Source organism: Littorina saxatilis, linkage group LG12 (genome assembly GCF_037325665.1).
Source record: "Littorina saxatilis isolate snail1 linkage group LG12, US_GU_Lsax_2.0, whole genome shotgun sequence".
Classification (NCBI taxonomy): Eukaryota; Metazoa; Mollusca; class Gastropoda; order Littorinimorpha; family Littorinidae; genus Littorina; species Littorina saxatilis.
The window spans coordinates 66,760,070-66,779,829 of record NC_090256.1 but is presented as its reverse complement, the minus strand read 5'-3'; the positions used below and the strand labels follow the sequence as shown (position 1 = coordinate 66,779,829).

The 19,760-nt window shown below is 40.5% G+C and overlaps 1 protein-coding gene across 5 annotated transcripts in view; it reads right to left on the bottom strand.

The window, feature by feature from the left end:
- LOC138982607 (guanine nucleotide-binding protein subunit alpha-11-like) overlaps positions 1 to 19,760 on the bottom strand; it is a 113,048-nt gene that overhangs the window by 28,520 nt on the left and 64,768 nt on the right. For 3 of the 5 annotated variants that reach the window (XM_070355935.1, XM_070355934.1, XM_070355933.1), the window contains one exon: positions 10,822 to 11,152. The exons of the other annotated variants lie outside the window; for them this stretch is intronic. In XM_070355935.1, coding sequence (XP_070212036.1) covers positions 10,822 to 10,845 — 24 coding nt within the window. In that variant the 5' untranslated portion in view covers positions 10,846 to 11,152. The remainder of the gene's footprint in view (positions 1 to 10,821; positions 11,153 to 19,760) is intronic. 5 annotated transcript variants of the gene reach the window in all.

Genomic DNA, 19,760 nt, shown 5'->3' with positions numbered 1-19,760 from the left:
ACCATTTTTGCGCACATTTTGATTCATGAAACGTTCACCAAAATTTCACGTGGCAACGTTCCAGACAAAAAAGGGGTAATGTGTTGGACAAAGAATTTTTTTTAAAGTCAGATAGTAGACCAAACCAAATGAGATGCATAACAATTACAGATTCTTTTTTCTTTAGTTTTGGAATTTCGAGCGTCTCAGTGAAGGGGCCAAGGGTTTTGGTTTGTGGGGATTCACATTGGAGGGTATACGGATTCTACTGCAACTTTATACAGGGAAACCAAAAATGGAAAGTTTTAAGGAAAAATACCTGTTCAGCCGATGCAAATTTACACACACACACACACACACACACACACACACACACACACACATACACACACACACACACACACACACACACACACACACACACACACACACACACGGCATTTAGAACGAAATGACCACGCAGAGCCCAAAAAGGTTAAAATGTAGTAATCAGTAAATTGTCATTTGCCCACGGGTTATAGCATACACAACTCGAAAGTGTGTTGCGTGATTATTTTACACCCCTTTTTTCCCAAACGTTGCCACACATTTACATTGTTGACGGTGAACATGTCACGCAAAGTTGGACGTCACCTTTAAAGCCCAAAGAGACGGACAAAGACACAAACATGCCTTCTGCATTTGCGCTGATGCATTGTCCAACATACACTAGCTGTATCCAATTCAGTGGAAATGTGCCCACGTACAACGATTTTAACGAGCTGCCATTGCTCTAATACAAAGTCAGTCTGGTGCGCCTGAGGGTTACATGTGACTGTATCACATTCTCCCACATTGCACTTTGCAAAGCAGATAATGACAGTATTGTGTGGCAGGTCCGGATCGTCAGCGACCGAACTTTACACCTTAAAGGGATACTATATTGATCTCACCCTTCAGTGTTTCCGGGGGGGGGGGGGGGGTTATTCTAGCGAATATGGCACAAATCTGCAGAAAACGGTGAATCCGCTGTACTTTGACGTAGACGCAAATGACACGATTTGCTTGAAAATGCCCCATACGTATGGTAAATATATATAAATCAAGGTAATTGATTACGCTTCAGGGCGCTGCTTCTCTTCTGAGTGGGAATCCAGTGGCGCAGCCTGGCGGCAAGACGACCGTATCGCCCTCTATGAAGCAGCCGCATAGTAACACAAGCAATACGTACACAAAGAAGGGGAGTAGCTCAGTGGAGGTAACCCACCCCCCCACCTTCGCAAGGAGTGCCCATATTCTTTGCCTATTCTACGACAGTTAATTAAGCATTTAAACACCTTTTTTGGGCAAAGTGAGGACAGTCTTTCAGCGCAGTAGCTTTCTTAAATCTTCATCTCCCCCTCTAGCACTCCCAACCCCCCCCCCCCCCCCCCCACCAACACACACAAACACACACACAAACACACACATTGCACTCACACACACACACACGCACACACACACACACACACACACACACACACACACACACACACACATACTTTCTAGCCCCTTGCAAAATCAATTAAATTGCTTCTGTATTCCAGTCGTATCTGTGCACACACTCAAGGTTCTGCCGCAAGGTACGTGTTATTTGTGCCAATGTGGAAAATACGCATGAACTGACAACACCAGCCTTCGTTGAAACTTCACTGCACATATGGTGAAGAGGACATCTCCAAATTGGCCTGTAAAAGTGTGTTTCTTTCTTTTCTTCTCTCTTTACTTTCTTGTCTGTCTGGTTTACTGCTACGGCTTTTTCATTTTTATTTTTATTTTCATTTTTTATTTGTTGTTGTTGCATTCTGGTTTTCTTTTTTTCTCTCCCTTTTATTGCTTTCTTTCCTGCATAACTTAATTGTCTTTCTTTCTTTCTTTCCCTTCTCCGCATTTTCCATTTTTTCCTTTGTTTTTTCTTTCTCCTTTTATTTTATTTCTTATGTTTTATTCTCTGATCCGTTCTGTAAATTGAAGAACAGGCTTTATTCGTGAGGTTTAAAACCTGTGTGATTTTTAACCTGAAAAAGACCTCCAAAAATCATTTTCTGCCCAGATTGAGATGTCGGTTACGAAATTAACTTTTTCGATTTTTCTCTAGTTAATCTCTATTTTTTTTTACATGCGTCTAACCATCAATGACAGCAAAAATATGGTTGCGAATTGCTACTGAATTGTGTTCAGAATGCGATACGTAGTCCTTGCCACAACATCCGACAGCACAACCAAAGAATCAAGGACCAAGCACTGAGCAGATCAAAGCGGGGGCAGTTCTTCACAGGCTTTCATCTCTGCTTTGGTTGTTCCGGGGTGTGCTAATTCAGAACCCTGTTCGACAAAATTGCACTGATTTAATTTGGCCAATTATTGTCTGGAACGAAACAGAGTAATCAAAGCATGGGAAAAGGCATCAGAAATGCGTGTTTACTTCCTTCTTTCGTCTTGCCCCTTATGCACCAGCGCTGAGTTGCACTCAAATTCTGGGCTAAACTGAAGATACCCTCCTTCCCGTGTGAATTATATTGTACATCATAACACATTTTCTGAGTGTTTCTTAGGGTAGGGGTATCCGTCCATTCCTCGCGCCCCCTAATTGGCGTAGAGGCGCGTCCCCCGGGTGGTGGATGGGGGAGCCTTCTCTACTAACTTCTGAGAGAAGGTCGCATCACTCTCGATGCCGTGAACCTAATTAGGATCTTTTTCTTGTTTCTTTATTTCTGCCTCCCCAAAGTCCTTTTACTTTCCTTTTCTCACCCATAAAATTCTTCACTTATTACCCTTGTTAAGTGGTTCTTGTATAGAATATAGTCAATGTTTGTAAAGATTTTAGTCAAGCAGTATGTAAGAAATGTTTAGTCCTTTGTACTGGAAACTTGCATTCTCCCAGTAAGTAGAGGTTACATACCGAGTCTCAATGATTATTAAAAATAATGGTCGAAGTTAGCGGATCATGAAAAATGCGAGCTTAAGCGAGCTTTTTCATGACCGCGAACTGAGACCATTATTTTTTATAATCACTGAGACGAGGTGTGTAACCTCTTTATTCCTCCTTTCTTCAGTTATTCAAAGAAAAGAGGAGTTTTTTTAGCGAAAGTTTGATCGAATCCTATTCTCTCAACCAGTCAACCTGCGCAGGCGATCGATTAATGCGCGGTTGTATAGTTCCGTGCAAATCATTCCATTCTGTTAACACTTCTTGTCAGTTTTCATATTTTGGACTAAATTCAAGTACACAGATATGCTGTTATTCTGCTGTGGCGGCAAAGGCAGATATTGTGTGTTCTGTATATGTTTTGGTATCGCTTAGGATAATGTTTTTTCGTCAAATGGGACTAGCAGACGAACTTTTGCACCCGTGTTCCAACGTTAAAAACTGTATGAAGTTCAGTTTTCTGGGGAAAATAGTGTATGAAACCCCTTCATGTTGTTTAAATTGATGAGATGTGTGCATTTGGTTGCGTGTGATCTGTTTATTAAATGAAATATTGTTGAAAACTGACCGTCGGATTGCAGTCTGTTGTCGAAGAAACTGAGTGAAAAGAAGGGGAACTACTCTTGTCGCTAGACAAAGTATGAGTTACTTGCCTTGGGAAATTGCTTGTGATGAACGGTTTGAGCACGGCAGATCTAGATTCAGAAAACAACCGAACTCATGGATTTTATATGGAGATTCATGTGTTCAGGCCTGTAGTTGTTAATTTAAATGCGGTATGTTTGTATTGTTTGCTCCAGAGATGTATACTTCGTACATTAAAGCGTTCGGAACTTTTCAGTCGCAAAAAGTAGTACCGAAACAGAACACCTTCTCAACCCATTGCACTATCGAGGATTCAGGCTGGGTCGTTATTTGTTTGGTTGCTGGGTCATTATCGAAAAATAACTACCCCTACAAGTTTACAGAGGTAAAGAAGCAGAGGGGGGAATAAGGTCATATATTGTACTACGTTGCAAGCCCCTGGAGCAATTTTTTTATTAGTGCTTTTGTGAACAAGAAACAATTAACAAGTGGCTCTATCCCATCTCCCCCCTTTCCCCTATCCCATCCCCCCCCCCCCCCTTTCCCTCGTCGCGATATAACCTTCGTGGTTGAAAACGACGTTAAACACCAAATAAAGAAAGAAAGATCCGTCCATTTGGACGGACACCAAGAGTCAATTTAACAGCCTCGCTGTTACACCTGTATACCTGTAATTGTGAAGGTCTTATCCCAGGTAAAAGCCTAGACAAATCCTCGGCGACTTATCAGAGGGTCTACGCATGTAGGGAGATACGTAGGTACGATTATCTTGAATGTGATCTATAGGCCGAGTAATTACCCTGTATACAACATTGCTTCAGCAGCTGCGTCCGTTTAGGCCAAAAAAAAATAGGTCTGTTTACGGTAACCCGACCGACCCTATTTTTTTCGCGCGACCCTAGACTTTTTTTTGGCATTTGGTCGAAAAAAAAATAAAAAATAAAAAAAATAACTTAAAAATATGGTTTTTTGGAGAAAAAAAAATAAATAAAAAAATTAAAAAAAATCCCGACCTACCGACCCTATTTTTTTTGCCTATGTTACCGTAAACAGACCTTTTTTTTTTTTTGGCCTTACAGGACAGGCTTTTAAACCACGGCGTGTATACATACAAAATCAAAGACAAAGAAGACAAAAGCAAGATGATGCGAAGGAAACGAAATATGGAAAGTATTTTTGTCATAGGCTTCTGCACAAGCCTTATCATTTTACGCGAAGCCAGGGAGTAGTATACTCCACAACAAAAGAAAATCACAGAACGAAAGAAGTGGTGTTATTTTCTGCTCGCCAGTCTTAATCTGCACAGGAGAAACACGCAAATCAACGCAATCGCATGGCGGAAGCAAACATTTTCAGCGACTTTTGGGTTTGAATGATGCTTCTACTGTGGTATCTTGTCAGAACACCCTCTTAATACACTTTTCCAAACAGCCTATAACTAATAAACTAGTCAGAGCAATCAGACGACGTCTGCAGAAGGTGAGCCGATTGGGTAGGTAGTATCTTGCGCATTAGCCACCGGCCGCCGCGCAGTATGACGGCATACTAGCGCCAAAAGTGACAATTACTAATATCGCTGTTATATTAGTAACTATCACTGATATTTCCAAATATCACTGTGAAATTATCAATATCACTCTGCGGTATTGAGAGTCAGTTAGCACAGTAAAGTCTGTTTGGTACAACGATGACCTCGCGTTTCTCCAATTAGCTTCAGTCAATAATGCCCAAAGTCGCAGAAATGGCGACATTCATTTATTAATCACGGCGGAATTGGCAATATCTCTAACTCTCAGTGATACAATCACTTTACACTTTTAGCGCTGTTTTGCTGTCCGACTGTGTGCCCAAAGGGATAATTACAAATATCACTGATAATTAACAATACCACTTCTCGTGCAAGAACCTACACGCCGCACGGTTATATATAGCAATTAGGACCCCAGACTAAATTTCCGACTAATCAAAGCAAAAAAAATTGAGCTATATAGGAAAATGCAATTTATGGCGATAGTATGTCGCGTGTAATTGAACATTATAAGATGTTTGGTAGAATTGTTGACAGGCCAGCTTTTTTGTTGGACCAAGCGGAGCATATCGTCTTGTTTCATTTTTATTGACCAAGGATGAAGGATGTAACTGAAGGCGATATGCTCCCCGATGACCAACAAACAATGCTGGTCTGATAACAAGCCACCAAACATCGTTTTTGACATCACTTAGGAAGAGCAAAAGTACGCACAATAATTGACGGGAATCCATGTTCTGAACGTTATTTTTAGAATGCATTTCAGGGCCCTAAAGCGCGTCACAGACGTTCGAGATAATACGTCATACGTCGATTTTCATCCAGTCTTAAAATGTACAGAGCTGTCAATATATTTGCGAGTTCAGAAAGTTTATGGCATATGTGCCTCTTTTTATTTTTAAAGTGTGTTAAGACTTTTCGAGGTGCATTTTGCAATTACAGAGATAAAGTTGCAAATTGACCATGAATCGCCGCGGTAATTATCCAAATTAATTGGGTCTTTGAGAGTGAATGGTTAACAATCGCTGTCCTTAGAAAGGCGAATCAAAAGCCGCGATGGTTCCCCACATCAAATAAACAGCCTGATTGGCTTTTACTTTGACAATCCACGTTTTATGTAAAGCTCAAACCAATTCACTGCCTCAATTTGTCACACATGAACATTGTTCTTTGTGGCCCAGCTTGTCATGAATGAAATATCGCAAAAATTATGACAACGAGTGGTATATAAGCAAGACAGTATCATTTACAGTGAAGCTAGTCATTTTCTCTTTTGTCACTACTGTGTCGTCATACAACACCAACAGCAGCAGTGTCTGGACCCTGGCCAGGATCTTCCTTGGTTGTTAATCACTTTCTAGATTACTATGTTAGCGTGTTGAAGGGGGTTCACCTCTATATCGGTGCTAGCTTGACCGGTCTCCCGACGTTTTTTTCTCTGACGGGGCATTAGACGCCGTTTCCGTGCAAGTGATAGCAGTCTGATTGGGTTGTCGTCACCTTTCCAATTTAGCGGAGGGTTGGGGTGGGGTGGGGTGGGGGGGGGGGGATGGGGGGTGGGTGGGTATCAGTTCGTCTGGTCGGAGGTGGAAACGAAGTACCCATGGTCTCTCACTATCTCTGTCTCTGTCTCTCTGTCTGTCTCCCACTCTCTGTCTCCTTCTCTCTGTCGCTCCCTCTCTCTTATCTCTTCGTCCCCCCCCCCCCCCTCCACTGCGGTCCCCGCCCTTCTGCTTCAATACAGTAACGACCATCTACTCTCCCCCATTGATTCCTTCCCTCCTTAATCCATAACTAACGAACCGATTTCCACCTTTACCTTTTTTTCTCAAGAGAAAGAGTTTATGGCAGACAAGGAATGGCAAGGCAAGGCACATAATTCAAACTCTAATTCTAATTTCTTCGTGTGTGGTGGCATCTTTTCAACCCCCCAAACCGAACTATGTTGCTGTACCTCCATCAACTGCAGCGTGTGAAAAACAGGTTCTTCTCAAGGGCAACAAGTAGGACGCAAGTCAAAAGTAGCTGAAGAAGATTCCGTGTGGACAAACGCAGTCTCGAAACACCACACGTCCGTTTCAAATTCGAATTACTGGGCGCCCAGACATTTAATGTTATGTATTCCTAAAGTGGGGTAACATAATTACAACCCCCAACCAAAATTGTATAGCTCTTGGGGCGATAAGAGACAGTTTTGTGGTCCATTACATCCATTTAAAAAAAGGGTTAAAACTGTTTGGTAATGGGAGAAAAACTCGTCTTTAAATAAAATTCCTTCGGGAAACACAGACCAGTTCACAATTATCTCTCTTTACACCGATTAGTGTCTACAATCTGTCTCGAGAACTGCGACAGCTGCCGAGAAAGATAACACTTGTTCCGGAAACCTAAACCAGTTTAGAGGCGAAGACGCGTTTGGAACTGCTGTTACCAGTCTTTTTCTTACCATGCAATAAATAAGTATTGATTCCTTCAGGTTTTGTTGTTGTTGCTGTTTCATCTGAGGGGTGAGAGGGTGGAGGGGAGGGAAGAGGTGTCATGTCAGATTACCGGGCAGTGAACTTTTTATTTATTTATTTATTTTAAAAAAAAATTTGAGTCAGAGGACTTGGAGAGGACAGCACGTTTCGCCCTGCAGTCCGGACTGACGATCTAACAGCGAACGACAAGACGAAGAAGATTACCGGGCAGTGAACTTTTTCCACTCTAATTCCTGGTTCGCTTTTTATATATTTTTTTTCACTGAGGAACTTAATAGTTCGTACGGCAAGTTTGAGTGAGCGAGCACACATGTCCACAACAGATTAAACAAGTATATCGCCGCCAAGAGACACTTCCTGGTTCGCTTGTACGCTTCTGGGGTGGTAACGCGAGACAACTCCTGTGATCTTGCCGCGAGGTTCCGCCTGTTACCATTGTCTTTTTACCGTATAAAATGCACGACTTACACACGAACTGTTACCAAAGCGACATGCTATTTGGGACCAATGCACGTTTTTTTTCTTTCTCGTGTGATCTTGCTGCGAGGTTCCGCCTGTTACCAGCCGAAAGAAAGAAGGGGCATAACCTCACCAGAACCGCCCATTCTTTCACCGATGAAATCAACTTTTGTAATACAAGATGGAGAGAGCAGTGACTATACCACAGGAGCTTGTATCAAATCGCCGGTCGATCATTATTTACAGTCTACTACTACGACATACTACTAGTACTATAGTATGTCGTAGTAGTGGACTGTAAATAATGATCGACCGGCGATTTGATACAAGCTCCTGTGGACTATACAGTTCTTCACACACACACACACACACACACACACACACACACACACACACACACACACACACACACACACATGTACCCACACGCCTGCCCCCCTCCCGCATCAATTTGTTTATATTGTGTAAGTTGTAGAGGTTCAGAGCCAGAGTTCAATCGACTAATGAAATAAAAGTTTTATTTTCTCGCTGATCGCAGGGTCTATTTTCACATTTTGCGGAAAGTTACTGAAAATACAAGTGAAAATATTTTGCCGTTGTTCTAAAACGCTTCAGGCAACGACATCAAATAAGCAAAGTGTGCATATAGTGCCATTTGAGGAAATACATGGAACAAACCCGTTGGAAACATCGTTCTGGTTGGATGACCACACTCATTTTAAATGTCACTTCTAGTTTAGAGCTATCAGCCTTAGGCCTAAAAAAAAATAGGTGTGGTTACGGTAACCCGACCTACCCTATTTTTAGGGGCCGATCCTATAACTTTTTATTATATTTAGTCAAGTTTTGACTAAATATTTTAACATCGAGGGGGAATCGAAACGAGGGTCGTGGTGTATGTGCGTATGTGTGTGCGTGCGTGCGTGCGTGTGTGTGTGTGTGTAGAGCGATTCAGACTAAACTACTGGACCGATCTTTATGAAATTTGACATGAGAGTTCCTGGGTATGAAATCCCCGAACGTTTTTTTCATTTTTTTGATAAATGTCTTTGATGACGTCATATCCGGCTTTTCGTGAAAGTTGAGGCGGCACTGTCACGCCCTCATTTTTCAACCAAATTGGTTCAAATTTTGGTCAAGTAATCTTCGACGAAGCCCGGGGTTCGGTATTGCATTTCAGCTTGGTGGCTTAAAAATTAATTAATGACTTTGGTCATTAAAAATCTGAAAATTGTAAAAAAAAATAAAAATTTATAAAACGATCCAAATTTACGTTTATCTTATTCTCCATCATTTGCTGATTCCAAAAACATATAAATATGTTATATTCGGATTAAAAACAAGCTCTGAAAATTAAATATATAAAAATTATTATCAAAATTAAATTGTCCAAATCAATTTAAAAACACTTTCATCTTATTCCTTGTCGGTTCCTGATTCCAAAAACATATAGATATGATATGTTTGGATTAAAAACACGCTCAGAAAGTTAAAACAAAGAGAGGTACAGAAAAGCGTGCTATCCTTCTTAGCGCAACTACTACCCCGCTCTTCTTGTCAATTTCACTGCCTTTGCCATGAGCGGTGGCCTGACGATGCTACGAGTAAAATGGCATTGCGTTTCATTCTGTGAGTTCGACAGCTACTTGACTAAATATTGTATTTTCGCCTTACGCGACTTGTTACATTTCATTTGTCAAAAAAAAAAAAAGAGTGCAAAAAACGCAATGAAAGCGAAAGCGCCCGTGTCGCACACTTATTTCCCTGTCAAGTAGGTTTAATTTGTACACATTAGAAAAAAAAGTTAAAAAAAAAAAAGTGATTGCCTACCTACCTACCCTATTTTTTTTTGTGTGCCTTCGTTCTGCTCTCTGACCGTCAAGCCAAAGCGAAAGCATTTCGTAAGATTCACTATCTACATATAATAATAACGATATAATAAAATTAAACAAGTCGCGTAAGGCGAAAATACAATATTTAGTCAAGTAGCTGTCGAACTCACCGAATGAAACTGAACGCAATGCCATTTTAGTCGTAGCATCGTCAGGCCACCGCTCATGGCAAAGGCAGTGAAATTGACAAGAAGAGCGGGGTAGTAGTTGCGCTAAGAAGGATAGCACGCTTTTCTGTACCTCTCTTTGTTTTAACTTTCTGAGCGTGTTTTTAATCCAAACATATCATATCTATATGTTTTTGGAATCAGGAACCGACAAGGAATAAGATGAAAGTGTTTTTAAATTGATTTGGACAATTTAATTTTGATAATAATTTTTATATATTTAATTTTCAGAGCTTGTTTTTAATCCGAATATAACATATTTATATGTTTTTGGAATCAGCAAATGATGGAAAATAAGATAAACGTAAATTTGGAGCGTTTTATAAATTTGTATTTTTTTTTACAATTTTCAGATTTTTAATGACCAAAGTCATTAATTAATTTTTAAGCCACCAAGCTGAAATGCAATACCGAACCCCGGGCTTCGTCGAAGATTACTTGACCAAAATTTCAACCAATTTGGTTGAAAAATGAGGGCGTGACAGTGCCGCCTCAACTTTCACGAAAAGCCGGATATGACGTCATCAAAGACATTTATCAAAAAAATGAAAAAAACGTTCGGGGATTTCATACCCAGGAACTCTCATGTCAAATTTCATAAAGATCGGTCCAGTAGTTTAGTCTGAATCGCTCTACACACACACACAGACAGACACACACACACACACACACACACACACACACACATACACCACGACCCTCGTCTCGATTCCCCCCTCTACGTTAAAATATTTAGTCAAAACTTGACTAAATATAAAAAAGAGAAAACCGTTGCGTTGCCTACCTTTTTCCTTATCGTAACAGCCATGGTGTGACGTCAAGTTGGGATTTGCTGAATGTGAGAAATGTTGAAATGGAGAAATGCGTCTACTTGTGAATGAGAGACTAACTGCCAGTCTCCTGTCGGTGATGTTGAGGCAGATGTTAATCTCAGGTGCAAATTGTTTCTTCACAGTTCCAGGAGATTATGTTCGCCGCAGACTGTTGTAACAGCATTGATTTGTTGTTGCCTTGCAGTCAATTGCTTCTCATCATATGCTTCACGTAGTATTGATTTCAATCCACTTCAGCTACGAAACTGGCTGTGCAGAAGGTTTTGTTTTAGACTCTGACTTCTGCAAATACATTTGAGCCATACAAATTGTTTAGATGCATGAGAAGATGTAACCCAGCAGGATGTACCAGATTAGAACCATACGACTTTCTAGATCAACATGAAAACATATGCTGTCCTTGCCTTCTGATGCACTCTTGTCCTCTGTGAGATTGTGATATCTGTCAATGCATTAAAACCATAAGAAATTCCCGATGCATGAGAAGAGCGTATTGTCACAGTTTCTGATCACGCACGCTACAGCACATTGGAGTCAGAACGTCCAGACGGCTCAAACTCAAACGTCGTACTCGTTTTCAGTGGCACTCTTGAACTCTCCAAGACTGATTGGAACGTAACTCTTTTTTGAGGTAATGAATATAACGTTCCAATACATACCCTTCTTGTTCTTTTATTTTGAATTTTGGAACGTTGGCAGTCTATTTTTTGGATTAAGACTGCATGGAACTTCTGTCAATACATTAGTACCATGCGAATTTCAAGACACAATGTCATGTTTGACCAGGCAAGCTACAACATATTTGAGTCATAACAGTCTGTAGACAGGCAGGAACAAACACGTCGTCCTTGTCTTTTGGGGTCTTGACTTCTCTAAGACTGTGACGTTTGTAAAAACATTAGAACTGTAAGAATTTTGAAACGCATCAAAAAATGTATTGCCGTTATAAAATCAACAGGCTACCACACATTGAAAACCATACGAATTTCTAGACAGCCACGAGAACACACGTCGATAGTTCTTGCCTTCTGGAACACGCTTGGCCTCTGGGATATTCTGGCTTCTGTCAACATAGACACTGGTTTTAAGAAGATCCGCAGGTTTTGTTGAACCAAGGTACACAAATAATACGCTTGTGTCAGTTTAAGGAAATTATATGCATGCCCTTATAATATTGATTTTACTGTACATGAAATATTCAGGTTTTGCTTGGCTTGAGTTATTTTTCGAGTGCTGAAGACGGAGGTACTGGGCTGCACGGCGCACTCTAATAAACCATGGTACCACGCATCAACGCCAACCATGACACCATCAGATAGAAGCGACACTCATGGCGCTCGCCCACTGAGGTCCCTCCAGGGTGAGGCAGCGCCGGGGGGGGGGGGGGGGCTTGAGTTATTACGGATAATCACTCATCTACAGTTGTCGTCTGGATTAGTCTGTCAGTGAGGTAACGAATCCTGAACACCCCAACAACAAATGCTGTCTATGTGTCCTGAGCTTCTGCTGAAACACTAATCATTTCCACAAAATGATTTGGTCCTTTCAAGCAGGTTTTCAGTCTGTTAGAAAAAAAGTGTTTGATTTTAAATGAGGGATTTACATTCTACGTATTACATATTTTTCTCTTCTTCCTGTAAATGTTTTCATTTATACTCAGACGAAAAATTTGTTTCGTGGTACTTTGAATTTTATGTGCTCCAAAATTGTCTCCCCTGTTGTACATAATTCATGAGGTCTTTTCACGCATTAAAGTTGAAGCTGAAGTTGACAATATGAATTGGAATGTTGGTGTCTGGTCCGAACACAATAACATGTAGCGAAAAGTTTCCTGGGTCGGTCAAATGTCACAACGAGTACACTTTTTAAAATAACAATTTTGCAGATATGGTGTCGTGTCACAAAACTTAAAATTAAACCCAACACTGGCAAAAAATATCATGTGCCAAACAAGACAACATGCCTCAGTGAATGTCTCAGTGAACTTCTGGCGAATATAATGCTATATCACTGAACTAGTACATATATACTACACACTGGAAACAAATTTCATTATCCTTAAAACGAAACAGTTGTCCCCAATAACTGTAAAGCGCCGACAACTAACACTACTTGCCTTCGTGTGCTCTCAATTAAAGTCAGAAATTCGAATCACGCGGACAGAGAGTCTACAAGTGGATCTTCAGACTTCGCCTGTCATTTCCTGTCGCGCGACTGGTTCGACTGCACTGACTTTTAAGGGGCACTGGTAATGTTATGTAAAGCAACAGACAAACAGGTTATTGACTAAAATTAAATAAGTAAATCAATGAATGAACCAATAAATAATAGATAAGTAAGTAGGTAAGGAAATAAATAATAAGGAAGTAAGTAACTAGAAAAATGAATAAATAATGAAGTATATGACTAATCAAGTCAATAGATAAATAAAGAGATACATGAATACATAGATAAATAATTCGAAAGAATCCGTTGAACCCAAACAAACAAAAAGTATCTGCAAGCAGAATCCACATCTCTAAAACACTTGAAAATAAGCACACGTAAAAGTCTCAAGACATCTATGCTTCAACAATAATGACCGCGTCGGACTTATTAGAACAGTCTGCCAGGAAACATAAAATGTCTAGATCTGTTCGGCAAGTATGCACTGCTTCTCCAGCCATCAAACCCAGAGAAAACCTTTCACATGTCACAGTCTGTGTGGCGGGTTTTAACAATCCTCTTCGGAGTGCAATTTTTACGGTGAAAGTTTTCAATGTGTCAGCAAAGTTAACATGCGGCGAGAAATTCTAGACATTTCCGGTTCAGGAAGTATCGGAAACGGCTGTTTCCGGAAATATCGCGCAAGTGCAATGCGTACAAATATCTGGTTTAGTGTATGCTGCGTTCTAAACATTGGCACGCGGTGGTGACAACTGTCTCATTGTATGCTGTGTGCTGTTGATTTTATTTTATAGTTAGTGTGTGTGTGTGTGTGTGTGTGTGTGTGTGTGTGTGTGTGTGTGTGTGTGTGTGTGTCTGTGTCTGTGTCTGTCTGTCTGTCTGTCTGTCTGTCTGTCTGTCTGTCTGTCTGTCTGTCTGTTTGTCTGTCTGTCTGTCTGTCTGTGTCCGTGTGTTTAATACGCTTCCCGTGCATTTAATGGGGTGCATAGTTTCAAATCTTGTCGAATGTCCAGCGTACGAGTATTACTTATCTGTCTTCGAATGTGTTAGCGGTTTTAATTTTAAAAAGGCCGACACACACACACACACACACACACACACACACACACACACGCACGCACGCACGCACGCACACACACACACACACACACACACACACACACACACACACACACACACACACACAGAAAAACATGTAGCTTTCACGCTTGACTTCCTTTTTGTATTTAGTCAAGTTTTGACTAAATGTTTTAACATAGACGGGGAATCGAGACGAGGGTCGTGGTGTATGTGTGTGTGTGTGTGTGTGTGTGTGTGTGTGTGTGTGTGTGTGTGTGTGTGTGTGTGTGTGTGTGTGTGTGTGTGTGTGTGTGTGTGTGTGTGTATACATCGATTCAGAGAAAACTACTGGACTGATCTTCATGAAATTTTACATGAGAGTTTCTGGGTGTAATATCCCCAGACATTTTTTTTCCATTTTTTCAATGAATATCTTTGATGACGTCATATCCGGCTTTTTGTGAAAGTTGAGTCCGCACTGTCACGCGCTCATTTTTCAATCAAATTGATTGAAATTTTGGTCAAGCCATGTCCGGACTACGGGATTGAATTGCAGCTCGGCAGCGTAAAAATTAGTTGATTAGTTTTCTCATTTTGTCATTAAAATCGAATTTTCCCTAGCATATTTAAAAATGATTGTATCGTATTACTCAATTTCTCCTGATTTCAAAAACATTTACATATGTCATGTTTACAATAAAAATGTGCTTAGAATGAAAGAAAATAAGTAAGTACTGCGTTCGCGGCGCTACGCGGAGACGAGCGTGACTAGTCTCGGTTTTTCAGTGTGGTTAGTCGAGACTATTTTAATATATTCTCGGCGATGACTTGTTTTTTGGTGTTAATCTGTTCCTTTTATGCCGACAGCTTGACTAAATATGTTTATATCGCTTCACGCGACTTGTTCATTCTTGACGATCAAGTTGGAGTATGTACATGTGTCTGGACCTCAGAAGATATCTATCTGTCAATGTCATTTTCTTCTCCAGCACAACCCCTTTTCACCTCCCCCCCCCCTCCCCCAAAAATACCCTACCCCCACCCCGACGTTTTTCCCCACTTACGGCCGATTTACTTTTTCCAGAAGTCTACCCTTATTGTCTGCGTGTATTCATGGCGATGGTGTGCGTGGTACTGTGATCCGTTAAAGTGCGCTGTCTCGCTCAGTACTGCCGACTTCAGCACTAGAGGTTTCTGTCGGGGTTACCCCACCCTTAGCTCCTGGTCAGGGACCTTACCTGGGAGCCGCACAGGTAGCAGAGGTTTTAACGCGCCTCCTACCCGCGTGATGAACCCGTATGAGCACATAGGGTATTTACGAGTCAACAGTGCCACCTGTTCACCACCCCGCTCTGATAGGAACACCGCCAGTTGGTCCAGGACAGCTTATTCGTCCGGGCAAGCCCGACTTATATCGCTGCAATCCCTTATATCTAAGGGACGCCCCCTATCCGCCGCCTGGGGACCCGCCGGGTTGGGGATGGTCGCCCCGCCACCTAATTGGAGATAGCCTGACCCCGGCCCTTATTGTCTATTTTATTTGTTTTTGTTTTAACCATTATTTTAATATCTGGCAAGGCTTTCTACACGGGACATGAACTTCCCTTTACTTAAGCACATACCAAATCTTAACAACCTGAGCGCTCTCTGTTTAGGTGGGAATTATTTGATGAATAATGTCTAAACGGACCCGGGTGTCTTTTTGTAAAATAATCAATGCATCTGACTCTGCACAGCATGTACTCGCTGTATTGGTTTTTGGTATACATTAAATTTGAATATGATTGTTCTGACTCCATGTACACGCATGATCAAATCTGAGCCGAAATTGTTTTACGGGAAGGTTTCTTGTAAATCCATTGATCTTTTCCGCTTCCTCAAAGACGGCTTTTCTGTATTCGTCTTTTCCTGTACTGGTGTTTAAATTCCCACTGGCAGGCAAATTCCAGGAAGTTTCAGACAGGATTTCACCGCCAACGTGTGTATTTATTTAAAACCGAATCTTCTGGCAAGGCAAAGGCATGATGACATTTCCGTCATTTCGATTGTGAAAAATGTGGCTTATTTGTGTTTATCTCCTCCTTCAAATATGGAAAAGGCTAACAATTCCCCTGTCTGTGCTGTTTGTGCTATGTTACAAGATGGCAACTTTTTCTGTTCATTTCCACCGGAAAATTGCTGGAAAATTGCTAGAAAGGAAAAAAGGCTAAGATTTAAAAACAATCGTTAAAAATGCCATTCAACAAAAGTACAGTGTAACGATCTGTGACAATCAGCTTTCGACCCTCAGTTATCTTCGCATTGTTTCTGCCTAGTCTCCTGTAAATGATTAAGTCACATCTAGGTGAATGAATGTAGTAACAAGTCGCGTAAGGCGAAATTACTACATTTAGTCAAGCTGTGGAACTCACAGAATGAAACTGAACGTAGTCCGCCGCTAGTGCAAAAGGCAGTGAAAGTGACGAGCCTGTTTGGCGCGGTAGCGGTTGTGCTGTGCTTCATAGCACGCTTTACTGTACCTCTCTTCGTTTTAACTTTCTGAGCGTGTTTTTAATCCAAACATATCATATTTATATGTTTTTGGAATCAAGAACTGACAAGGAATAAGATGAAATTGTTTTTAAATCGATTTCGGAAATTTAATTTTGATCATACTTTTTATATTTTTAATTTTCAGAGCTTGTTTTGAATCCAAATATAACATATTTATATGTTTTTGGAATAAGAACACCATAAAGAATAAGATGAACGTAAATTTGGATCGTTTTATAAAAAATAATTTTTTTTTAACAATTTTCAGATATTTAATGACCAAAGTCAAAAATTGATTTTTAAGCCACCAAGCTGAAATGCAATACCGAAGTCCGGCCTTTGTCGAAGATTGCTTGGCCAAAATTTCAATCAATTTGATTGAAAAATGAGGATGTGTCAGTGCCGCCTCAACTTTTACAAAAAGCCGGATATGACGTCATTAAAGACATTTATCGCAAAAAAGATAAAACAGTCCGGGGATATCATACCCAGGAACTCTCATGTCAAATTTCATAAAGATTGGTCCAGTAGTTTAGTCTGAATCGCTCTACACACACACACGCACAGACAGACATACACACACGCACACACACAGAAACACACACACGCGCACACACACACATACACAAAGACCCTCGTCTCGATTCCCCCCCTCTACGTTAAAACATTTAGTCAAAACTTGACTAAATGTAAAAACGAAGGGAACAAACACCACAAAGCAAGCCATCGCAAAAAGACAAGACAAGGTCGCAACACGTGCAGTACTTCTACGCATTTTTGCTCTCTTATTTGACTTTTTTTTTTTAAATCATTGTAAAATGTCGCCCCCCCCCCCCCCCCCCCCCCCCCCCCCATTTTTACATTTAGTCAAGTTTTGACTAAATGTTTTAACATAGAGGGGGAATCTAGACGAGGGTCGTGGTGTATGTGTGTGTGTCTGTGTGTCTGTGTGTCTGTCTGTCTGTCTGTGCGTGTGTGTGTGTGTAGAGCGATTCAGACCAAACTACTGGACCGATCTTTATGAAATTTGACCACCACTAGTACACTGTAACAAATACGGTCTTAGCTGTAATATATAGCATTTTTTATGTGATAACATTAGAGTTTCTGGGTATGATATGCCCGGACGCTTTTTTCTTTTTTTCAATAAATATCTTTGATGACGTCATATCCGGCTTTTTGTAAAAGTTGAGGCGGCACTGTCACACCCTCATTTTTCAATCAAATTGATTGACATTTTGGCCAAGCAATCTTCAACAAAGGCCGGACTTCGGTACTGCATTTCAGCTTGGTGGCTTAAAAATTAATTAATGACTTTGGTCATTAAAAATCTGGAAATTGCAACAACAACAACAAAAATTATAGAACGATACAAAATTACGTTCATCTTATTCTTCATCATTTTTTGATTCCAAAAATATATAAATATGTTATATTTAGATTAAAAACAAGCTCTGAAAATTAAAAATATAAAAATTATGATCAAAATTAAATTTTTGAAATCAATTTAAAAACACTTTCATCTTATTCCTTGTCGGTTCCTGATTCCAAAAACATATAGATATGATATGTTTGGATTGAAAACACGCTCAGAAAGTTAAAACGAAGAGAGGTACAGAAAAGCGTGCTATCCTTCTCAGCGCAACTACTACCCCGCTCTTCTTGTCAATTTCACTGCCTTTGCCTCGAGCGGTGGACTGACGATGCTGCGACTATACGGTCTTGCTGAAAAATTGCATTGCGTTCAGTGTTATTCTGTGAGTTCGACAGCTTGACTAAATGTTGTATTTTCGCCTTACGCGACTTGTTATTATTACATTTAGTCAAGTTTTGACTAAATAGAGCTTAAACAATGACCACGAGTTGATTACTGGAAAATAAACCACGAGTGGGTATTTGCAGCCGCTTGGTAATTCACGAGTGAATTACCAAGCGGCTGCAAATACCCACGAGTGGTTTATTTTCCAGTAATCAACTCGTGGTCATTGTTTAAGCTATTTATACAACGAACAACACGGGTCGAACATGCAGTCATGCAGACGACATTTTGTACGCAATTTCATTTCAGCCTAATCACTCAGAGTGTCAAATGCGCGTCATTCATATAGTCCCTATTCTTTTACTTTATTCTTAGTCTCCGACTCGTCGGCATTATACTTGTCTGGTCTAAATATCGGACCCCATTGCTACGATTAAAACACAATAGCGTTTATATAGCTATTCTGACATTACATTCTGTGTTAAAATCATGTTTTTGTCAGCAACAAGGACCAGAATGGTCCATGTCGTTGATAGCAGACGACGGTTCCCTTTCCGCATGAAGCCACGGAAATAACCGAACATTGAAAAAACCCCGGACATGTATTACGGAGAAAACTCGGGATAACCGGATGTTTAGCATTACGTCAATATGCTAGGAAGCATATGACGTCATGACGTATCGTGCTTGCCTACGTAGATTGTATATGTTCGAAAGTCTGACTTCTGTTGTGAATTCGCGTGGTGAAGGCTGCGGTAAATCTGTAGATGATAAGAGAACAAGGATTGTCTCAGAAGAAACGACTAAATGTTTCAGACCGGTAACTTCATTTCAACATTGCACTATATAATGGACGTTCTATGTGACAGGAGAGTTTGCTGATTTTGTGTTAAACATTGGAGAGATCGTCTGCTAGAATCAGAGATATGTCGCGGCTTCAGATTGCAGCTTCTGGAAATTTGCAAGGTTTGTTGCCTGTTAAAGAACTGGATTTTACACGTACAGTAAGCAACAACAAAAACACACACAAAGCAAATGGCATCGTCTGTCGACTATAGTCACAGAAACAAACCTGGTGAGGTATGCGTGTACTTCATACACGTCAGCCATTGTTGTTACAGTTTTGAGTCAACGCTGTACGTATTCTTCCGCAACAGGGTCCAATCGTCTGGGTTTCAAATGTTCTAAAAATAAATTCTAGTGTTGATTATTTTTTAGCCCTCTTTATTCTTACTTCGAATAATCCACGTGTGATTTTTGGTGTAATCAAAGTAGTTCGTTCTAATTTCTCACTTGTCTAAAAATAATCAACTAGATTTAATCCACCCCTCGGTTGCATTGCAGGAGTTGTATAAATGTTTTTAACGTAGGGGG